This window comes from Aulonocara stuartgranti, assembly GCF_965226115.1.
Source record: "Aulonocara stuartgranti genome assembly, chromosome: 9".
Lineage (NCBI taxonomy): Eukaryota > Metazoa > Chordata > Actinopteri > Cichliformes > Cichlidae > Aulonocara > Aulonocara stuartgranti.
This window is the reverse complement of record NC_138960.1, coordinates 20042341-20064229: the sequence shown is the minus strand read 5'-3', so window position 1 is coordinate 20064229 and position 21889 is coordinate 20042341. Positions and strand designations below refer to the sequence as shown.

Here is a 21889-nt window from a genome sequence, read left to right as displayed (position 1 = left end):
CTCTCGCTCCTCAAACACAAACAGATCCATGAAAAATAGCATGTGGGAGTGGATTTAGAAAAGTTATTGAACATGGAAAAAGTGTTCCGAATTGCGAGGCGAGTGATGTTGATGCATTAACAAAAACAAAGATCTAAAAAAATTTCACACCTCCTAACACCGCTTATTCAGCAGATGCCACACAGTGCTGTTTCAACACAGGCAAATATTTAGCCACATGAACACCCCGCAGGAAATGCGCATCACATCATGTTTACCAGTAAGCGTTTGTTAAGTGGATGACTTGTTCCAGCGTTTTCACTTGTTTAAATAAGTGTGTTGACAATTTGCGGTGGAGGCTGTGTAGTTTGAGGTTCTTTAATGTATATTTCCACTGGCTTGATTTGACTGCCGCTGATTCCAGGCCAGTACACTTACCCGAGGCTGAGTGCCAAGGCATAATGAGACATTTGGTTGTGAAATTCAGAATCTGACAGGATGCATTAAAGCCAAGCAGACTGCAGATACGGGGAGCAGCCAGGCCAAAGTGATAACTTCCTATTTCCTACTGACTATATCATTTTTGCCTTTGCTTCCAGCCAAACAAATGGCCAAATTGTGCTGTGACTGGATCATTGTTTGGACATGGATTCCTATTGTTCGTCATATTAGATATCCGGATACTTCTGACAAAAGCAATTACTGGTTGTGCCACTCTGGTGTTGTTGCTTATAACCTGCCGGGAATTTTAGGGCTGTGTGTGTTAGCGCTGTAACTTTATTCTTTTTTTATTTATGAAGAATTCATTTCCAGTAAGGTCATTTTCGTGACATGGCAGGACCTTCCATGTCACTCACACTGAGTCACAAGGTCAGGGTGTCCCACCCACGCTTTTTTACAGCAGCAGTGTGCCCTTGCGACATCAAACAAACACACACTACGTGACAACTATGATCTCAGGGAACAAATAAGGTGACAGCTTCTCAAGCTCCCAGGCAGCCTGCTCTGCCCGCAGGGAGTCAATGAATCAGATTTTTGATATTTCTCAAAGGGTTTGGGCTCGGGCATGAGGTCAGATGCAAAGATGTAACCAGTCTGATTTTTACATGCCTGCTGCTATGTTGTCTTTACACCGGATTGGTAGATGAATTACTACAAAACTACAAAATGAAAAGAAAAAAAAAGCCATAAAGGATGAATCAGTGTTTGAATGGAAAAATAAAAGGACCTCTTAGTCAGGAGCTTACTTGCAAATGAGTTTGTGTATATTCCATGTGAATAAGCGGATCTCAACACATCTATGAATAAGTAATCAGTCTGTTCATGTCCTTTGGGATTTACTAACAAGAAAAGCAATCAGACACAAGAATGTGTAAAAGAAAACAGGCACTAGAAATTCCTGACTGCGCCGCTGACCTCTCTTTTTTAACTTTCAAATGGGCAACGCAGGACAAGGACACGGCACAGATGTTCACAAGCAAAAACGCTCTCCTCAGTAGTCAGATGTAACAGATATCTGGGGACACACAGATCAGACAAAACTGCATTTAAGATGACCGCGGACAAGAAATGACCTTTAGCTGAACTCCAGCAATGTCACAAATAAGCTCATTTTGATTTAGATGCTTTGCTCTAGCAGCCTTCTGGCAAAAAAAAAAAAAAATACAGAGGAGAACAATAGGACAGTCAAATGTATCCTAATTCCAGCTGGAGACGCTAATCCAGTTCAGAGACAGCGAGGAAATGGGCTTGTGAGAGCAGAACTAGCAAATACATGCAGATGAGAATGATTATCCTACAGACGAGCGGAAAGATGAAAACTAATTTAATAATAAGACCAGAAAATTCTCCAAGATAACAGGGATCTGGAGACCAATCCAAGACCCATCTGGCTTGCACTGCACACGCTAGAGCCATTTTCCAACAGGAGCTGTCCATTTATCCTGTAGCGCTGAAAGCTGGGGAGCAATGCTTCTGCACACTGCAAACTAACGGTTCTGCAGAAGGCTACTCCAGCATTAGTATTGGATTAAAAATACCTGTGGATACTCATTAATGTATTACACTACAGATGTCAGGTACTTTTACCTATAGAGTATACAGTATATTTACTTCTTTACACCTCGATGAAAAATTCTTAATAAAATACATTATGAGGGGCTTTCCCTTAAAGTTGATTTGAATGTTACTTTTTCACTGACTGCACCTCTTTGAATGATTCATTTTCAGCTATAGTGATTCCATTCAACAAAAATAAGTCAATTTTATGCTACTTACATCTCTTTTTCAAACAAATTCTTCTACTTATTATCTACTGCACTCACAGGGGATATTGTACTTTTTTTGCACTGAATTTCTTTCAGAGCAATGCATGTCAAAAACTCAAAATTGCCTCTGTGTATAAAATGTGCTTTATAGATAATCTTTCTATTCCCTGCCAAGTTAGAAAAGGCCTTGCATAGATACTTTGGTAAGTCTTTTTAAACATCCCCTTTCGAAGGGATTAGCCTGTTCAATATTCACAGTAATGCTGCAATGTATTAAACTAATTTAAAGTATTACAGTTGAAAGATCAAGCTTTTACTAATGGATATGTCAGTAATTGAAGTACAATTACTTGTGTCTAAGCAAAAACTACAGGTGTGAGATTACACATATAAACATGTCCTCAGAGTGCCTTTAGAAGCCTTTACTGGCTAGTTCCACACCGTTTAAAGATGAATGAACTACAAACTAAATTTTAAAGTTCTCTAAATAACTTCCTGCATTGTAATTGTACATAATTAAGTACACTGCGTTGTTTTGTCTCGCACTTAAAATGTGAACGCTGGAAAATTTCTTATAAAGGCGTATTTTAATGCTATATTACTCAGTTAAGCGGCCTATGTTTTTACTACTATTGGTCTTTACCTAAGGAAATGCTACCAGCAGTGTTGCCACATCTCATAAAAGCATGATTAGTCACTTTGTCAGTGTACCCTCGCGTTAACTATGCCATTTATGCCTTGCTTTAAATGTCATTGGGAGGTTTTTGTACTTATTTACCTGCCAAAACAGGCATTACTTTGATCTATCTGCTTGGACCTTGGCAAAACACCTACTGTAAAAAGACACATTTGAGTAATATATATACCTTTTTCTGTGGACTGATTACAATGCAAATTACCTTGTCGATCTCCAAACTAAAACTGCGTGTTTCCACAAGCACATGCTTCAACCTTGTCGCAATAAAATGCAGAATGTCCTCCCACACTGTCTGCATTTGGTGTTTTCATTTGTTCAGCATTTTATATAGGACAATAGGAATATGTACAACTCTCTGAAACCCTGCTGTGTCCCAGATTTTGCAGGTCATTGTGGTAAGGAGTTATTGATATGTGTATTATTGTGCAGGTGCAGCAAACGTGCAAAAAAATGATAAATAAATAAAAAACACAAGTAGGTGCTGATTTGAACAGCAGCTCAGTCACATTTCTTGCACATATACAACACACTAAACTGTGCTAATGGATCGCTTACCTTGCCAACGTAGAGAGGTTCATTTCCTGTGTACTCTTCTAATACGAAGAACTGGTTCCATACCCAGCTGCGTCTGTTTCTGTGCGGGACATCCCAGGGGTCTGGATCAGAGTGTGGAGACTTCTCCAGATCCCCAGAGCTGGGATTGAGACCCCAGCAGCTCCTCTCCTGCAAGGGAAACAGGAGCGCCAGAAGAGCCAGGGCTCTGCATATGCCTGAGCAACACCACCAGATCATTTGGGCTTTTTCCAAAAAGCACTGAGGCCAGAAGAGGAGCAAAAAAAAAAAAAAAAAAAAAAGACAGAAAAGCTGAAATGTCAAAACCCTCAGGGTTTTATCCACACAGTCCTGACCCTGTGTTTCACCAGAAAGCAAGAGCAGGCAGACCCTCAAAAGAGCACAAGGGTTGAAAAAGAGTCAAGCTCTGCATTTTGCTGTATTGCTCTTCTTTTTTGCCTGATTGAAGACTAAAAGTGAGGTAATTCCCTCCACTTTGGAGCCAGATCGTTGACATTAAAGCCAGCTAACAGGGTCACTGGCGGCTGGAGAGGCTTCAATGCAGGGCCTTTATAATTGGCACCTATCAGAACACAGAGAGAGGAGAAAAAAAGAAAGAGACAAAGACAGAGAGGAGAGGAGAGAGGAAGGACTGTCAGCAAAATTGCTTTGTGACCGCAGCCACTTTGGGCAGCAAGTAACGTGGCTGCTGATGCAATGATAATGACATTTTTCACCAATCATAAAGAAATTGGTCAAAAATGAGCAGACAGTAAATATGTTAAACGCAATCAATGTAACGCCCTTCATGTACACACTGTAACCTACACACACAACAAAGAACAATTGGTTGAGGTCAAAATGTTAATAAGGCTTTGATGGAGGGAAAGTGACCTGACTTTTCAAGAGATTTCACACCGAAAGAAACAGCAGCCGCTGCGTGGAATAACAATCAAATGCCATTCAGCTGGCTCTCAATTATCTGGGTTTTTCCCTCACCAAGGTCATTATTTTGTCACATTTTCTTTGTGTAAAATCGCAGTGTAATGGCGGAGGGGCTCGCCATTCAACACTAACAAGCCACATGATCTGTGTGGCTAGCTCTCATCGCCTGGATTAAAAATAAATCTGAGCTGTCAGCAGCATGATGGCCCGGGCTCTTCTGACCTCTACTCCGACCACTCTGTTGCCCGGTCCGAGCACATGCAAGGGGATCTATCTCGCTGCCATCCTCGCTCTGTGACAGATCCCCAAAGATGCCAGAACATGAAGACTTGTCAGAGCAGAGAAAAGCATCGGCTCCTGACAGATAATGTTCTTCATGTCACAACACATCCTGGCAGTTGAGCAATTATATAAACTTCATAATATTGCTGCTTTTGTCTGTCTAATTTGACACCTAATTAGAACTTCAACAAATTCCCTCAATAAATATTTGTGAAGGAGGCTCACGGGAGCGACGCTTTCGGGCACATTTGTATGAACTTGAGGCGATACGAATGCCATTTAAACTTCAGCAGGTGCTCTAAAGCAGACGTGCAGAAGACTGAGTGTTTGACCATACATCTATTTATTTCCTCACTGACCTCTCTTTCTCTCTCCTCTACGAGCGCATTGGCAGGGCCCTGGATGAGGAAGGTAATTGCTTTGGCATACAGTGACCTCTGTCTTCCCACACAGATTCTCCAGTTCTCATTTTACTTCCTCTCTGCCCCCCCAAGCAAAATAAAAACAGCACACCACACATCCTGTGGAAGTCGTTTGCTGTACCTCACCACAGCAAAGTCATTAGCCAGCGCTAATAATTAATACTGAAATGACAACAGCATGATTGTCACCTCTGCAGACACATATGTGTATGCTGTATGTGAGGAGCATCCTCAACACGTTCTTTTATTTTTCTAAAAGCATCTGAAACTCTTTCTTTTTTTAAAAAATGCATATTAAATAAATATTTCTGGTCAAAGTGCAAGAAGCACATAAACCACTACAGGACACAGCTTTATCCAGAACACTATGATAACATTCTGATCTGCCATTGCTTTCAATGTGAAAAAAACCACACAAAAAACCCCACGTATGCTAAACATACTAAATCTGTAATGTGTGCATATGCATTAATACACAGATTCAAAGTCACTGCCTCTACATGACAATTTAATGGTAGAGGTGGAAAGTGGAGCAGATCTGGCTGCAGGGCAGCACGAGTTGTGAAGGCAGGTTGCAGCCGTGGTATTGTAGGAGAGAATATCGGCACAGGGTCAGTGTGAGCCGAGCGGCCAAGTTAATGCTTCTCATTTCGCGAAATCCCGAACACGAAGAGACGGGAGGCTGGAGATGACACTGATGCAGCTGTGGGTGCAACTGTGGGTTCAGTAAAGCAGATATTGGCTTTTTAGTTAATGAGTTTCTGTTGATTTACTGTCTGTTTGATTTTAAGTTATTAGCCAACTCATGCAGTAGGAGAAATCAATTTTTTCCCAATGCAGTTAAGCTGTTCATCATTTTAAAGAATTAAAGCGTATTATATCAATTGAAAGTGATTGAAATAAATTCACTACTGGCAAACAGAGACGAACATACCAAGAGCGTTTTGTGAGACTGGTGTTTCTTTCTTTTTTTTCTGCTGATGTCAAGTTGGCTTTAAGTTTTGTGTGTGTGTGTGTGGGGGGGGGGGGGGGGGGGGACTCAATGATGGTATAACAACAGAGAAAAAACTGTCAAATGCTTTGTCCCCTAGTAAGTAAGCTGGTGGAACCAAACACTGGAGGAATACTGTAAAGCAAAGGGACACAGAGACTGGCACAGTTGGGAAACCACACAGGCACTTTACCTTCACTATAGCAGGCTGCCCATTATTATTCATTTAAAAGCAGTTTTTTCTTCTTTTTGAAAAAACACGGTGGGTCATCCTGCTTGAAAGCCCTCACAATGTTTGTGCCATATCCCTTAAATGCTTCAGTTAGTTTTCAACGATGCAGAAAAAAAACTCTTTCTTTTGCTTTAAAAATATTCAGATATAATCATAAAGTTGACTCACTCAGTCTAGCAATATCAGGCTTTCAAAATGGTCAAACCACACACAGGATTGCCTGTGAAGAAGCCGACTCTTGGTTGGCCGTTGTCAACGCGATGACTTTAAATTAAGTGAAAATGTGAGATAAAGCCATGAATGTAAAGCCTCCCGGTCATCCCTCGCTTCTGTTTCTCTTACACACAGTCCTCTAATCCCATTTGCCAGTCTCACAACAGGATTACCAGTGCTACAGCGCTCAGTAACCAGTCACACGCTTCCTCTGATCCATATTCTCCTCCATCATTGGGAACGTGCAGTGTCTTCTCCCCGGGGGGCAGATCACGCTACACAAACGTCTGTGAACCTAAGTCAATTATGGTTTGGGACACTTCACAAAGACAGATTCACGTGTCATACAAGCATACGGCCGCAATTAAAACTACTGGATAGGTAAATTTAATAAGATCGATCCATTTGACTTCTAGGAATCCTTGGGTCCTGTGATTCATGTCTATGTCTGGCCTGTACACCACCCCATCAACTAAACAATTTTGCAGACTCCCACCTCCATCCCACCCCCCACGATGGCAATGGTACCACCTAACAACAGCAGGCTCTCAACAGCAGCTGAAGATGTCGGTTTTAAACTCATATTTCAGTTTCCACAGATCCCAATTTCAAGAAACTACAAGAAAGGAAAAAATATATAAATTAGGAACCATTTGGACCACACACCACAACCCACAAAGCATCTGCTGCCAACATCATGGTGCCAGACATAAGAGGACGCCCCCAGAGGTTTTGTGCACATGGTGGGATGGGTCAGAGCAGTTTCTTTTTTTTGAGAGGGGGGGAGGTTTTGGCAGCATGAGTACAACCTGCATAATATTGAGAAGGTGATTTTAATGCTGTGGGTGATAGGTGTACAGTATATTCACTGGAGAACTTATAGATCTAGCCTTTTTGTGTGTTTTGTGACATTTAAAGGTCTGTTTGTAATAAAAAAAGGAGCTGTATGTGAGCAGTTTTCATATAAATAATAGTAGCATGACATTTCATTGATTTTTCTTAGACCTTCTCTCCTTGCTTGTCTTTTTATAAAGAAATCAGAGCACAGGGTCAGCTGCAGAGCAACAGTGGCCATATACCTGGCGGGTCTTCAAGGATATTTACAGTGCACACAGATCAGACTCTTGCTGACGCAGGAGCTTGAACCCGAGCTCTCCAGTTGAAAGGTGGTCGTCCCTCACGCTGATTTCTAACATCTCATCTCGCGTTCATTTAAATTCACCTGGCATCCTGCACTGGAAGAAGCTGACTGACATTGTATGCTTCATACGCTGCACGGAAAAAGATGTCAAGATGTAGATGGATGTGCTCAGGGCCAGGAATAAGACAATCGCCTTTTTCACCTATATTAAAGCACTTCTGAAAATAATGCCAGACTTGCAGACTGAATCACTGTTTGTCTACCAAACAGCAAGTGGAACAATGTTAAATCAAAACTCTCTGTTATTAATTTTCCTGTAAGAAAGCAAAGCCACCTGTTTTTTATTAAGGTTTGTGTAGGTATTTCTAGGACAGTGTTCTAAAAGAAGTGAAAATGCTGACCTTCAGTTCCACACACGCACAAAACAATCATATCTTTAATTGCTTGCGCCGAATTAATAAACATAATAAATCAAGCAGCTGATGAACTGTATATTCATTCCTCTCACTATGGCGACTATGTGGCATGCAGGATAAAAATAAAAGTAACACGAGTGAACCAATTTGCACAGATAGTTTGAGGCATTTTGTTGAAAGCTAAACAGACACTTGGGGGAAAAAAAGTACCATCTCAGTGAGTCATTTTATTGTATATTGATTCATAATGTCATTTTTGTCCTTAAACAAGTGGAACGCTGTGCCAATTTCTGGTATGGTTCCGCTTATTCCCACTGCAGTTATTAGTTTCATGAATTTCCTCGAAGCATGTGGGGGTATCTCAGCCTCAAACAGGGCAAATCTTTTCATTTTAGAAAAGTCTTAATTCCTAATATGATTGAAAATAAGTTCATTTTTAAAGCTTCGGGCATTTTTTCCTTTATGTAGGTTGATGGAGGGGGGAAATGAGATTTTGCAGCTCATTTCTATACTGAGTGACCCTTTGCAGTGCAAATCAGCAGGTATCCCTCTCTATAGAGACCTTTTGTTCTGGTCAGGTTTGCACAGTCAGGCGACCTGGTTTCTTTGACCCTGCTGTTAACTATCAATAATTGCGCATTGGCTGCCGACACCTGCAAGATGCAGAAAAAGTTCGCAGGGCGCACCTGTTCCCTAATCGACCTAGCGGCGTTTTGATAATTTAAAGAAGAAGAAAAAGGAAAAGATCGAGTGAACATCTTGACAACTTCAGTGTTTGGAGAAATCAAGCAGGAGAGGATGGAGAGTGGTGGCAAATGAGCACATGATGGGAAACGGGCAGCACGAAAGCGCCGACAGTAAACATCTCTGTGAGCGACCGCCGCAGGAAATCCGTGTCCACGGAATACTAATCACAGAATAAGCGACGGGACAAAAAATGCAAAGCAAAGCCCTAGTAGCGCATACATTAACAAAAAAAAAATGTGGGAAAGAAAGAAAGAAAAAACTCGAAACATGATTGCAGCTGTGAAATCTATTAAAATTACTCACCCAAAGAAGATGGAATAACTTCACCGCGACACGGATGGTGTGCCGTGGTAGAAGTTGGGCTTCTTCTCTCCAGCACACGCAGAAAAAAACGGCTTATGTCAAAATAAAGAGTTTGAAAGTTTTCATGATGAAATTAGTCCTGATGGCGGTGCACGGCTGCTGGAGATCGGCTACCGGATCGCGCGTAAATGCTCACCCTTGGGAAGGGATGTGGCAAGTCTGATTCTTTCTCTCTCGCTCTCCAACTCTCTCTCTCCCCCTCTCTTACTCTCACGCACTCTCTCACTGTCACTCTCTCTCTCTCCCTCCTGCGCAGTGCTGACTCTGTGCAGGGAACCCCAGCTGCAGGGTTTTGGGTACGTATCTATATTTCTCTTAACATAAGGCAACGAGGGAATCGGAACACCGGGCGAGACAGGAAACGCTCTCATCTGAGCCAAATGCTCGCTGACTGGAGTGGAGGGAGCCTATCGAAAGAGTTTGACCAAAATAAGTTGGCAAGGAGGGAGCCAGAGACACGCAGCGTTTTTGGCAAACCGGACGAAGAACCAAAATTCAAACCTGCCAAGTTTTTGGCAGCAGATGGCATGCGTACTGTGAAATGATTGCCTTGCTAGTGAAAGGAAAATCAATACCAAATTATTGACACCTTCAACCAGCGAGAGGAATTTAGCATCTCCCCTCACCTTGAGAATTAATTAAATCTTGAGAGCTACCACATGTTTAAAAGAACTCTCTCATTTTTAATTTTGGGAAATTTTGCACTTAGGCACATGTGCGTATTTCTCTTTTTTTCCCCAGAATAATTCACACTTTTAAAACACAATGTTTATTCAGTACGCTTTTTTTCTGAAGTTCCACATTTGTGCTCCCGGAGTTTTGTTTTTCGCCCAATTAGCAGCAAACTGAGCTCCTGTGGTGACAGAAGAATGCAGCATAAGGCTGGCCTCTCTTAAACTACGGCACCTCTACAGTCACAGACTCTGAGACCAACCAGTATTAGTTACGATCCTAATTAGTGACAGTAAACACACTATATGTGCCAGCCCTTCCAGATAATAACGCATGCATTTGCAAAACAAATTCTCATCGAGCCTAGGCAGTGTTTGGACTTTGGTATTTGTTTTGAAGCAGGTGGTTTACACTTACTCTTTTCTTTTTCAAAAGATTGTGCACCAGTTTTCACATTGCATTTCGAATTATAAACAGAGATTGGACATTAGTAACAAATGGATTACACTCTTTGCATTTTTATCCATGCTATTTGCATTTTGGAGACAGCACATTACCATGGTGCAACCTCCTTTGTCTCATCTCAGTCATTTAGGAAGGGAGCACTGACCCAAACTAATAGAAAGAGCAGCCTCTGTCTGTCATACCTGGAAGAGCAGTTAGCAAAGTCTAAATCTGAGACAGAACAAGTTAAAATAAATATATATATATATATATATATATATATATATATATATATATATATATATATATATATATATAAGTTACTATAAAGTGTGCTGGGAAACGATGAAGACTAATATTGTTGGAGACAAATGGAAAGGCAGAAAAGGAAGGGAATAATACCAAGAAGAGGAAATAGCTGGACTGATCAAGAAGTCAACTTAAAGGATGTAGAGGGACAGAGTGCAGCGGGAGTAAGGGGGGTGTGATAATAGAGGAAGAGGTGAAAGGGAGGAGAAGAGGGAGGTTTATCGCAGGAGGAGGGGGGCGCGGGGGAGTAGTTCAGCGGTGAGAGTTATTTAATTGGAGAGTGACATTGGGAGCTTGGCTCGTCAGCTCTTCCCCATCAATCACGCGCGTTCAGGAGATGCCTGAGGTGATGTGGCCCATGTCCTACTCCCTCTAGATCTCACGGCCCACCCCGGCATTTAACCGCCATGCCTCTATTACATATCCTACACCCTTGGTGCTCCATCGCCCCATCAGGATGCTCTGACCTCTGCTCACCTGGCCTACAGTAATCTGCTCCCCTGTGACACGCTCCTTGATGTGTCTTTTTGTTCACCGACTAACAAGAAAAACACTGAAGGGATACTGTAGCAGCTTGTGGAGCACTAAAATATGACCTCCAAGGACAGAGTTTGATTTTCGTGTAATATGTGTCACAATGCAACAATAAAACCGTTGATAGCTGAAGTGAGTGACAGTATTTCAGTGCAGCTAAACCCGTAAAGAGGTGGGATTGAAGAGGCAGCATATCTACACTCAGTTCTTAAAGTCTGTGTTCTGAAAGCAAAAAAAAAAAAAAAAAAGGGGGGGGGTGTAGAGAGGTGTTGATGCTTTTTAGTGGCCAGTGGACTCAAATCAAGGATCATCCTGCAGTGAGGCCACGGTGCTAATGACTACACAATCATGCCACCTTTGTTTGGGAATGCATGAGACTTTTTTATCCAGGAAAAGATGACAGCAGGATGCCAGAGGATGGAGGGCAAAGGTCTGTGTATTTTCTCCTGGGAAATCTTGGATCCCTGTATTCATGTGAATGCTACTTACTGTACTGTCATTGTCACAGGCCAGATACACAGCTTCATGGAAACAGTAAATCCTGGTGGACGTTGCCTCTTTCAACAGGCTGCAAAAAATCCTAAGGCATAGAAACAAACTTGTGAGACAGTGTTCACCAAGCTTTAAATTACTCAGCTCTCAATCTCAAACCTCTTTGGTATGTGCTCAAAACTTAAAACCACCTAATGACATACAGGACTTAAGGATCTGCTACTAATGTCTTGTTGCTTGATATCACAGAACACCCTCAAAGGTATCCATTAGTCTTGTATTCACCATTCATACACTACCAGTCGGTTTCTCTGTGTCCCAGTTCACACTCTCAGATCCTCCACTGTTAACCCTTTTAGATACACAGTACTCCTTACCATGGTGGGGGTAACTTGTTATGAAGTATCAGATTACTGTAATCACATTACATTTTTCAGCAATGCAATAATGTAACACACGACAGTACTAAAATCAGTGCAATTACAATTATGTCGTTACTGGCATTACAAAGATTCTTCAGTTATCTGTCCGTCAGATGGACATAAAGTAAAAACAAACATGATTTTGTTTTTTTATTCTTGCCTTCTCACTTACTCAAGTGACTTCATTCCTATACTGGGAGGAGGAGGAAATGGTGGAGTGGTGCAACCCCACTCAAAAACCTCAATTTTGGGGAGTGGAGATGTGGATATTTTCTTTTTATTGCACAAAAGGACAAGAGTGCAATGCTAAAGTGGAAACTGCGTCCAAGACAGAAACAACTGCATTATACTGCAAACACAACATCGGCTCGTTGTAACCACTGCACAGACATCATCTGAACACAGATCTAGCCAAGAACCCGGAGCGACGATAAACCTGACAAACATAAACAATGGTGAGCAGTCAGGCTTGAAGCCTCTGTTTCTACCTGTTCATGAACTCTACAGATAATGTCAGGAAACTCTTAAAAACACACCTTTAACATCTGGCACTGAACTAGTGCTTCCACTTCATAAAAAAATAATAATAATAGGACCACTGTACAGTCGTACCCACTGAGTTCAGCCATATTTAGGAATCAGGTGGATAAGACCTTTACGCATATCTCCTTTATCAATATCACAGATACTTTCTGCTTTGTTACTCCCAAGATTGTTTCTTTTCTCACGTTTCCATGTTTGGATCTCATGTATGGTTTATTTTTATTAATGTATTTGTATGTCTGTGTGCGTGTGTATTTGTGATGGCTTGCTTGCTTCTTAAATTCCTGTTTTACTATGTAAGTGACCTTGTTTTTTAATGTGTTTTTATGCCTGTGAAGACCTTTTGAGCCCTCTGTATGTAATATTGGGTTATACAAATAAAACAGAAATGACCCGAAGTGAATTAAGTGAACTCATTTCACAATTACATTTGCAGTTTCCATCAAAAATATACAGCACTATTAATGCTAACTGAACAAGAATTTAAATGTGCACATACTATTTTCTTTTTTTTAGTTGAGCTGCACTACAACATTTTCACATTCTCCTGGGATCCTGGGATAGAAGTCCCTTGTTGTTGGGGTAGAATCGCTGCTCTAACTGATAATGCATAATGCATGGATATAAAGTACATTAGCTGATACTTATACCAGCAAAGAAATTGGATAATTGACTGTTAATTGCTGATTAGTCTCTGACCTGCTAAAAGATAGTTGACGTTATAATTCCAGTAACTGCCTTTTACAGTCATTGAAAAGAGATGATTGTACCATTAACTGGTCAATTTCACCTCTAAACAAGGTATTGATTTCCCCAGTGGACATTTAAAGAAAAAAAAGGTGTTGCTCTGTGCACATCTACAGCAATGTCATAACAAATGTCAGCTTTTTAAAACACTGGTGCCCAAACCTCGTGCTTAAAACAGCCAGAGCAGAAAGCACAGCAGACAGAGCAGAATAAGGAGGAACTTTACGTGAAGTGATCTGGAGGCTCTCACTGCGTAGATACTGCTAAGAAGATCTGCAGTGAAATGTGCAAATGTTTGAGTTTATGAAATCCACTACACTGTGCAGGCCTTTGCACACTTAAGCTCTGGCAGAGCAATGATTCAAAGCAAGTGACCTTTTCACACCGTGATCTTGAGAGTTGGGTCCTGATTTATCATCGAGCTCAATTGCATTTAGTGGTTGTTCTAATTCATCTCTGACTTCTGCCCATCTCCATAATTGAATCAAGACATTTGCACGCAAGTTAAAATGCCCTCTTAATTGTTCTTTATTTCATTTTAATTCTTCTGTTGATTGATTTTTTTTTTCTTTTAAGCTCAGACACATCAGGGCCAGTGTTTCGCACAGTGAGGGTCAGGCAGCATGGGTTTTGCATAGCAAACTATACGCAGACATGCATCGCGGTACATTTCGAGTTCACAAGGCTGCAGAGAGTTGGGGATCAGAGACAGCAGAGGGGCCTTGATGTTCAAGGGATGAGACCGGGGAGTTGTTGTCCCCCTGACTCTGGCACCATGACCAAAATACAAAGCTGAGCTTATTTACATATGCTGCATCAAAACATCCTCGCTGTTACTCTATGAGAAGCGGGGATTTGGACTAATCATCCAGCAAGTATTGAACGATTACATTTTCATCAGATGCAATGTAAGAGGGCTGAAAGATCAAGTGAACTAATGGATGACCTAATCATGGGGGATTGGCTGTATCGATTCAGATGGCCATATCCTCATTGTCTGTCATGCCTCAGAGGCTAGCGGCGGATACGTTTTCTTATTGGCTGAAACTACCATATTCAAGAAAACCTCATTCAGATTACACTAATTTAGCCCGTGCCTCTCCTGTTTCCCTGAGGGTTAAATAGATTACAGGGTAAGAATGTCAATCTTGCTGAGTTGCAGCTTAGAACTTGTGTTGCGGAGGGTTAGACTTCCAATAATTTACTGTAACAAGTTTTTATCAATCTTACTCCCTTTTTCGATATTTTTTTCTCATATTTCCTCTCCGGGAGATTCTGCAGCGCACAGTTCCTCTTCTTGCATCCACCATACATAAATTGTCTTAATCCTCATTGATATACAGTGTGTTGAAAATGTTGTCATGCTTGCAGATGCAATTTTGCACGCAGGCAAAATTATGACTTGGTGGTTGGTGACACTGGCTGCCAACACTGCAGAGACAGTCATTCTTCAAGGACAATCTTCTGCATCTGTGTGAATAATCAATGTTACTGAGAGTTTATCATGGACTTGTAGCATCTTTCAGGTAGCATTGGGCAATATCGCTTCTGCAAAGCACATCTAGGATTAAAGGGACTACTTGCTTAAGATGATAGAGAATCCCTAAAAGAGAGGAGAAAAATCAAGGTAAATACTCGAGATTGACAGAGGTCATTCTCAGCAATTTCCCTCCAGACGCGTCACAGCAGGTTCTGAAAGAGAAACGTCTCGCTGCAGACAGACATGTTCATTCACCTCGGTTTGTGTCGACTGAGACAGCATCCTGATCCGAATCCTAATCACGCACCCACTTGCTTGCATTCAGTGGTCTGTGTGTCACAGAGCAGAAGAGCCATGGCAGCTTAGGGTGTGCTCTCAATTCACACTCCAGCCTGCAACTACAAAATCTCTGCAAATGAGGGAAAAAAGGGTTGACAGGTATCTAACTTTGCTATTAATCCCTATCTGAATCGAAAGCCGTTTGGTAGTCAGCTGATTTGCAAAGATCAAATGACTACACAAAGTTTTCTTTAATGACCCACAGAGAATTTTTTTTCTAGGCAACTTGCTGCTTTTACTCCTTGAAGCTCAGCTGTTTAAATATTCTCACTTACTGTTTAAGCTGTACAACCACTAATTTCAACTCTGAATTTTATTCCAGAGGTGTTGCAGGCAGATAGATGCCTTTTTCCTCTTTTCATTGCTTTAAAAAAAAAATTGACTCAGATATATCAACTATTTTTCCAAAAGTGAGTGAATACATATTCTACAAGTCGCAAAACATTACTCCCAGTTGCTGTGTGACTGCTTGGTTAGCAGAAATAACTTTATTATTTATGATATTTTGTTTTAAAGGAAAAATTCTGATTATGCAGATTTAAGCATAACCGTGATATCACAAGTAGAAAAACTGGTTGATAGCTTTATTAAGTCTGTGCAGGACAAATCTATTTCACCCTCGGCATTGCTATGGATATTTTGGTTATATGCACTGTTGGTCAAGTTACTTAAAAAAAGTAATTAGTTACTAATTACTGATTACTTCTCCAAGAAAGTAATCCCATTACTTTACTGAATATTCATTTTCAAAAGTAATTAGTTGCTTTATTACTTAGTTACGTGTAACTAAAAACATGATACACAACCTGAATATGTAATAAAGCAATAGATGTTTCAGCCAAATTCTGTTTTTGTGCAAAATCTATCATATAAAATTGAATCAAATGAAAAAAGTCTCTTTCTTAAAATTGTTTATTAGTTTTAATCTTTTAACTTTATGCACATTGCATCAAGCAAAAATTTAATCACATGCAACAGTCTTTGACTTGAAGAAATTTGTTTACCATTTAAACCTATTTTCTGCCTATTCCAGCATATAAAATAAAATATTCTTTTGTGTTTACACTCACTCTTTCAAATAGATGCAGGTAAAACTCAGCAAAAAAAAACAATAAAATCAAATATTCAGCAGCACTGAGTCCTGTCGCTCTTAAATCTATTGTCACCTGTTTAGCAGGAGTGGGGCCGGTCATCCAGGGAGTTACTCTGTGAATTTCACATTCCTGTGGCAGCGTGCTAGGTAATTGTACTTGCTCAGATCTGAAGTTTAATTTTTAGCTGTAGAAAGAAGTTTTCCTCCAGAAGAGTCTACAGTGGACGCTAATGCTTTTGCCACTTTTTACTGAATCAAACTCAAAATAATGTCAGTACGTCCAAGCTTTAAACGCTGCATGGTCGTACTCTCTCCCGCACTCCATCTTATCCATTGTTGATCTACACACGTCACGTCGCACTCTCGTACGTCGATGTCATGAGACACTCTCACAAACAAAATCACGGTTTAGTAACCCAGCGTGCTTACGGGAAAGTAACAGTAATCTAATTACCTTTTTTGCAATAGTAATCCCTTACTTTACTCATTACTTAAAAATAGTAATCAGATTACAGCCCATCTCTGCTTATATGTGCCAACTTTGCACTCTCTACCTGATAGTATAAATTAGCTATAGAGACCAAAGACATTTTTTGTACCAGCACGCTTGGTTGTGCTGCAAAGTTGTCCATTTAATATGGTGTAACATGGTTACTGACTCACTGTTAGAGGCATGCACTCATTTTTCACTAATGAAGGGCCGCCAGAGTTTGCAAAGATTCAGAAAGCAAAGCCTAATGAATGCTTAAAGGGACATCAACAAAACCTTCATCAGATTGAAATTTGGTTTATCGTCTGTGCCCAGCATCCCCTCAGTGTTTTATTTGTTCCCTGAAAGTGCTGTTGTGACCAATTAACAACCGGATCTCCTCCACAAACATCCACCTTTAAATTTAAATTTTATACTGAGGATGAGCTCAACATTTGAAAGGTTTAAATTCTCGCATGCAAGGCAGTTGGTGAGCAAAAAATTGTCTTGGTATAAACAAACAAACAAAAATTGTACAAATTGGAACACATTTTCTACAAACGTGTACGAATTGAGTTCCAGTGTTTCTTCTATGTTTGGCTCTCTCCCTGAAGGTCCACTTGCATGCACCTATATGTGATTTCACCACAGACCTCTCTTTTGGAAAGAGCAAACATCAAATTTCATGTCAAACTGACTCAACCTACACGCTGAGAATTAAATAGCAGATTTCAATGGGGAGGGCACACTGTCCAAGCCTGAAAGTGATGCTTCTGGCTCACTTAAGGATTTCACATGAATACTGAGAATTTGTTCCCCCAGTGTCAGACTGTCAAAACCGAATATTTGCCTTAAGGTAAGAGTCGCAAAAGTTTCAATCACACCTGAAATGTACACATATATAGGTGTGAGTTTGGATATTAAAAACAAAGCATGAGACAATATTTAGATGAACTGCAGACGGAGTTCCAGAAGTGTTTTGATACTTTATAAAATTTATTCTCTTTTTTTCATAAATGATTCAAATCCAGAGTCACCCCAGCTGCCAGAATCTGAAGGAATCTGGAACTTAAACGTTTATAGCTACAAGTGGTGCATACTTGATGCTAACTAATAAATCTTGTGTGAAATATTACTGTAAAGGTGCCTCTCCATCCTCATGCGGAATTGCTCTTTTACCTCGACGCACGTAATCATTTAAGGAAACTGCTTGAGGTTACATCAGTTTATCAGTTTCTACTTCATTTGTTGTGCCTCCAGCACCAGGCTTTTCGTTTTGCATTTTTGAAAAGTGACAAATATCACAAGCTTTTGACAGCCAGCCTTGCCTGCACGTCACCCGGATGTTTTTCTTTCATTTTGAAAAAAAAAAGGAGAACAAATATTGTCATCTTGTGTTGCATACAATGAGAAAAAGAGAAAGAAAGAGCAACTAACAAGCACAAATAAAATAAAATAAAATGAGGAACAGGAAGGGACAGTAAAAAAAAAAAGGCAGAGACACTGGCTTTGTCATGACAGTCTCCTCTCCCATGGCGGGGAAGATGTGTGTTCACATGCTCCAGTAGTCAGGTTGAAAAACCCAGGCCTGTTGCATTCACTCGAGCAGTGCAGGAGCACTCATGGTTGCCTGGTTGGCAAAGAGCTTGTTATCCCCCTACTCCTTCATCTGCTTGCGCCTCTTCTTTCCACATCCCTTCTTCTCACACCCCAAGCATCTGCATTCTGTTTGCTTCAACAAGCCCCCTCTGCTTTTCCTGGCCACCGTGTAACAAGGAAACAAGCAGCGCCTTTTTTATTTTTCTTGCAAAGACACAGGTGAAGACAAGCAGCACAGCCAGCAGCCCAGGTGGTGTTTGCGTCAAGCAAAAGCTTCCTGATCCTGAAAATCAAATGCTGTCCCATCAAACCAAATCCGCTGCTCCCGCCGTGCCTGAAACGTCCTGCTGGTGACAAATGTGAGTCCCCAATCTCAAAAAAAGGAAATGAGCAGTGATAATCTAATGGAATCGGTCAACCAACAAGTGTCAAATGGGGAGCGGCTGGGTTGACTGAATACGCTGGATAATGAAGCCGAGAGAAGTATAACAAGTCTTCTTCCTCTTATTGAGCATATTTCAAAGATTTCTCGTTAACTCCAAGAGTTTCTTTTCTGCCCATTAAATTTTCTTTCCATCTTTATGTGAATGGGACTGTATGAGCCAAGAGCACTTGCTGAGCCAGTGGGTGGAGGCCAAACAGAACCAAAACAATAACAATCATTTTTACAAGTTTTTCTTGAAGCTCATAAAATGAATACAAAATGTTTTAAAATGGCACACAATAGGGCAGGGAGTCGGTACTCTATTCAGACTTCAGAAGCTAAAATGCAACAAACTGCTTCTCATGACTGCATTTGTTAAGATGTTCAAGCTCTAACTAATGGGTCTGGGCTGGCATGCGCTCATGTACACTTATGTACACCTTCCAGGAAGTGACCGGCCTGGTCAGTGCTGTTAATTCCTCCTGTGCATTTCTGACTACTTTTTCAGTTATCAATTTGGAATTTAAGGAATGTGCATAGAAAAAAATTCTGGTCATGACAAAGAATGAGGACCTAGGAGGGAAAGGGTCCCAGCATTTGATTTGCAGCAGCACTCTATATAAAACACTGGGACATGACCACAAAGTTATTACCACATAAAACACCATGCGTGAGCACAAATACTGGTGAGTGCCATTGGTCACTTCTTTAGGTTATGTTGTAGGCTTTACTGAGACTCACTGCAGAAAGCTAAATAAGTCATCACACTCAGCACTGACGAGATTAAGATACCGCCTCATTTAATGGTGCTAAAACAAAAAGGATTTCCCAAGTTTATCACCCTGAATGTTGAACACATTTCTCCAAATTTGCCCCCCTGAAAAATGCGCAATAGTTTCCTTTTCTTTTCAAGCCCATGAAGCGTATAGACAAGTAAGATTTTCAGAGGCCAAGCTAGTTTACCCCTGGGACTGCTTTTTACAGTGTTGCATATGAATTATTAAATGTTATGGCAGAGCTACATGAGTCTATCATCACGCCATTATCGACCATTGTTTGGACAAAAATGTGATTTTTTTTTGCCAGGTGTACAGTCTACATCTTTTGTCACGTTTTTGTTTGTTTGTTTGTTTGTTTGTTTGTTTTTATCACACTAACCTGATTTGCATAATTATCAAGCTGATTAACTTGGGGTTGCCAACTAAAAATGAAACATGCTTTTCTCCACTGTGTCTCAAGAAGGGATCAGACATTGTTTGAATCTTTTTGTTGTTGTTGTTGTTATTCTTTGTCATTATTTTGAATGAAATATTCAAGAGAGTTAGGTAAAAAGCATCCCTCTTTCACTTTAGATACATTTCCCCAATCATGAATGTCAACAGCTATCAAGATATTCTTGTAAGCAGATATCTAAATGTATGAAATTTCCTGCTCAGGGAGACAAAAAGGGAAATAAAAAGTAAAAGAGGGAGGATGACAAATGGTGATTAAATCCATTGTGTGCAATCAGTATATGAAATAAAGATCAAGTAAGAATGAGCTCAGCTGATTATCAGTGCGATCGAAAAACAAAGCCTTATACTGCACGTCACAAATTAACTGCGCTCTGTTCCTCCACCATCTCCCACTGTCAGAGATTTTTTTCCCTGTCTGTTTCTAACTTTTAACACTTTGATTTCTCATGTGAGGACAAACCCACATCTGAAATTGGAAAAGTTCTCCAGTGGTGCTGCAGCAGAGATCGGTGCAGAGTGGCAGCAGCTGATTGAGCTGATGGTCTGAGTTTCTGAAGGCCTCTAAGCCTTTTCAAGAAAGCCCCCCATGGGTTTTTCCTGGTTCAGGAATGCGCTGGGGCCGTGCTGGCTCAAGCTGACAGGGCCCCCTCAGGCCCCAGTGGCTGCCAGGATGAAGAGAATGCTCCGAGTAGACACACACTTGACAGGAGCTGATGTGGTCGTCCACGTCCGTCACAACTTTCATTTCCCACACTATGCCACTGATCCCCTTGCTGGGTGACATTAGTGACACTGTCTTTTAATCTGTTGCAAAGAGCTTGACCTGCGGAGCCCGTCTCCCGAGGATAAGAACAAACTCATGGCTACCAGAGCCCAAATGGAAAGTATCACTTTTTGTCCCAGGAAGACCTCACCACAGTGACATCCCCTGATCTGGATCTTGTTTTCTTCCCCAAGAGAAAATCTCAAGAGGGAGGGGGAATTTTAAAAAAGGTACTGGGCTGCAATGGTGCACGTTGTGAATGTTGTTAGTGGTGATAAAAAAAACAAGAGAAGAAAACAAGAGAAACACATACAACTAGTATTTGAAATCTAAGGGTGACTTCAATTTGAACTTTTCGATGGTCTTGTCTTGTGAAGGCCCGCCTCCCTCCGTGTGTTGTCAAAGCGTTTTGACGTATTGTTTCAGGAGCAGGTACGAGAGGGTGTGCCGGCGTAGACAGAAGCCTGCATTTGGAGAGCGAAATTAAAGGTCATTTTGAGAAAGTGAAAATTAATGTGAGCTATCAATTTCAGCCTTTAAAAAATGTGACATATTTCAGTGTGACACATCTTAATTAGGCCATCAATAGCATGGCAACAGTGGCTAATGGCCCAGGAGACACAACCAGGATAAGTTGCCTTCACTTTAACTGTTGTGGACACATTTAAATGGCATTGTTAGTACTTTTCTTTTTTTTGTACTGCTTCTGAAAAAATAATTTGCGCTGCCAACATGTGCTTTCTGATGGTAAAGCATATGCATATTAATGCTCCTGCAGCTATAGCCGAGGAATATCAATATCAATACTGAGTTTGCAACGTGATCTCAGTCTTTGGATTTAATTTTATAAGTGATTGCGAGAGCGAATTGGACTGTCTGCATGGATCTAGGATACTGAATGTAATTTAATTAAGTTTTCTTCTTGAAAAGCTGAACAATCTTCCGCCAACCGATTTGAGTTTTTTGAAATGAGGGACCTTCTTCATTAGCGACACATTCTTTAAACTGTTCCAGCCCCCCCCCCCCCCCCCCCCCCACATCCAAAAAGAAAAAATAAAAACACCCACCCCTTTCTGC

General features: G+C 40.9%; 1 protein-coding gene and 1 long non-coding RNA gene across 4 annotated transcripts in view; one reads left to right on the top strand and one right to left on the bottom strand.

The window, feature by feature from the left end:
• LOC309714919 (cadherin-7-like) overlaps positions 1–10178 on the bottom strand; it is a 114629-nt gene extending 104451 nt beyond the window's left edge. For 2 of the 3 annotated variants that reach the window (XM_082547644.1, XM_082547646.1), the window contains exons 1-2: positions 9188–10178; positions 3499–4078 (exon numbers count right to left, since the gene is read on the bottom strand). In XM_082547644.1, the coding sequence (XP_082403770.1) occupies positions 3499–3735 (237 nt within the window). In that variant the 5' untranslated portion in view covers positions 3736–4078; positions 9188–10178. Of the gene's footprint in view, positions 1–3498; positions 4079–9187 lie in introns of those variants that run through there. The other variant, XM_082547645.1, reaches the window with a different exon arrangement.
• The window catches only part of LOC309714923, a 170569-nt gene that overhangs the window by 136400 nt on the left and 12280 nt on the right, over positions 1–21889 (top strand). The window lies entirely within an intron of this gene.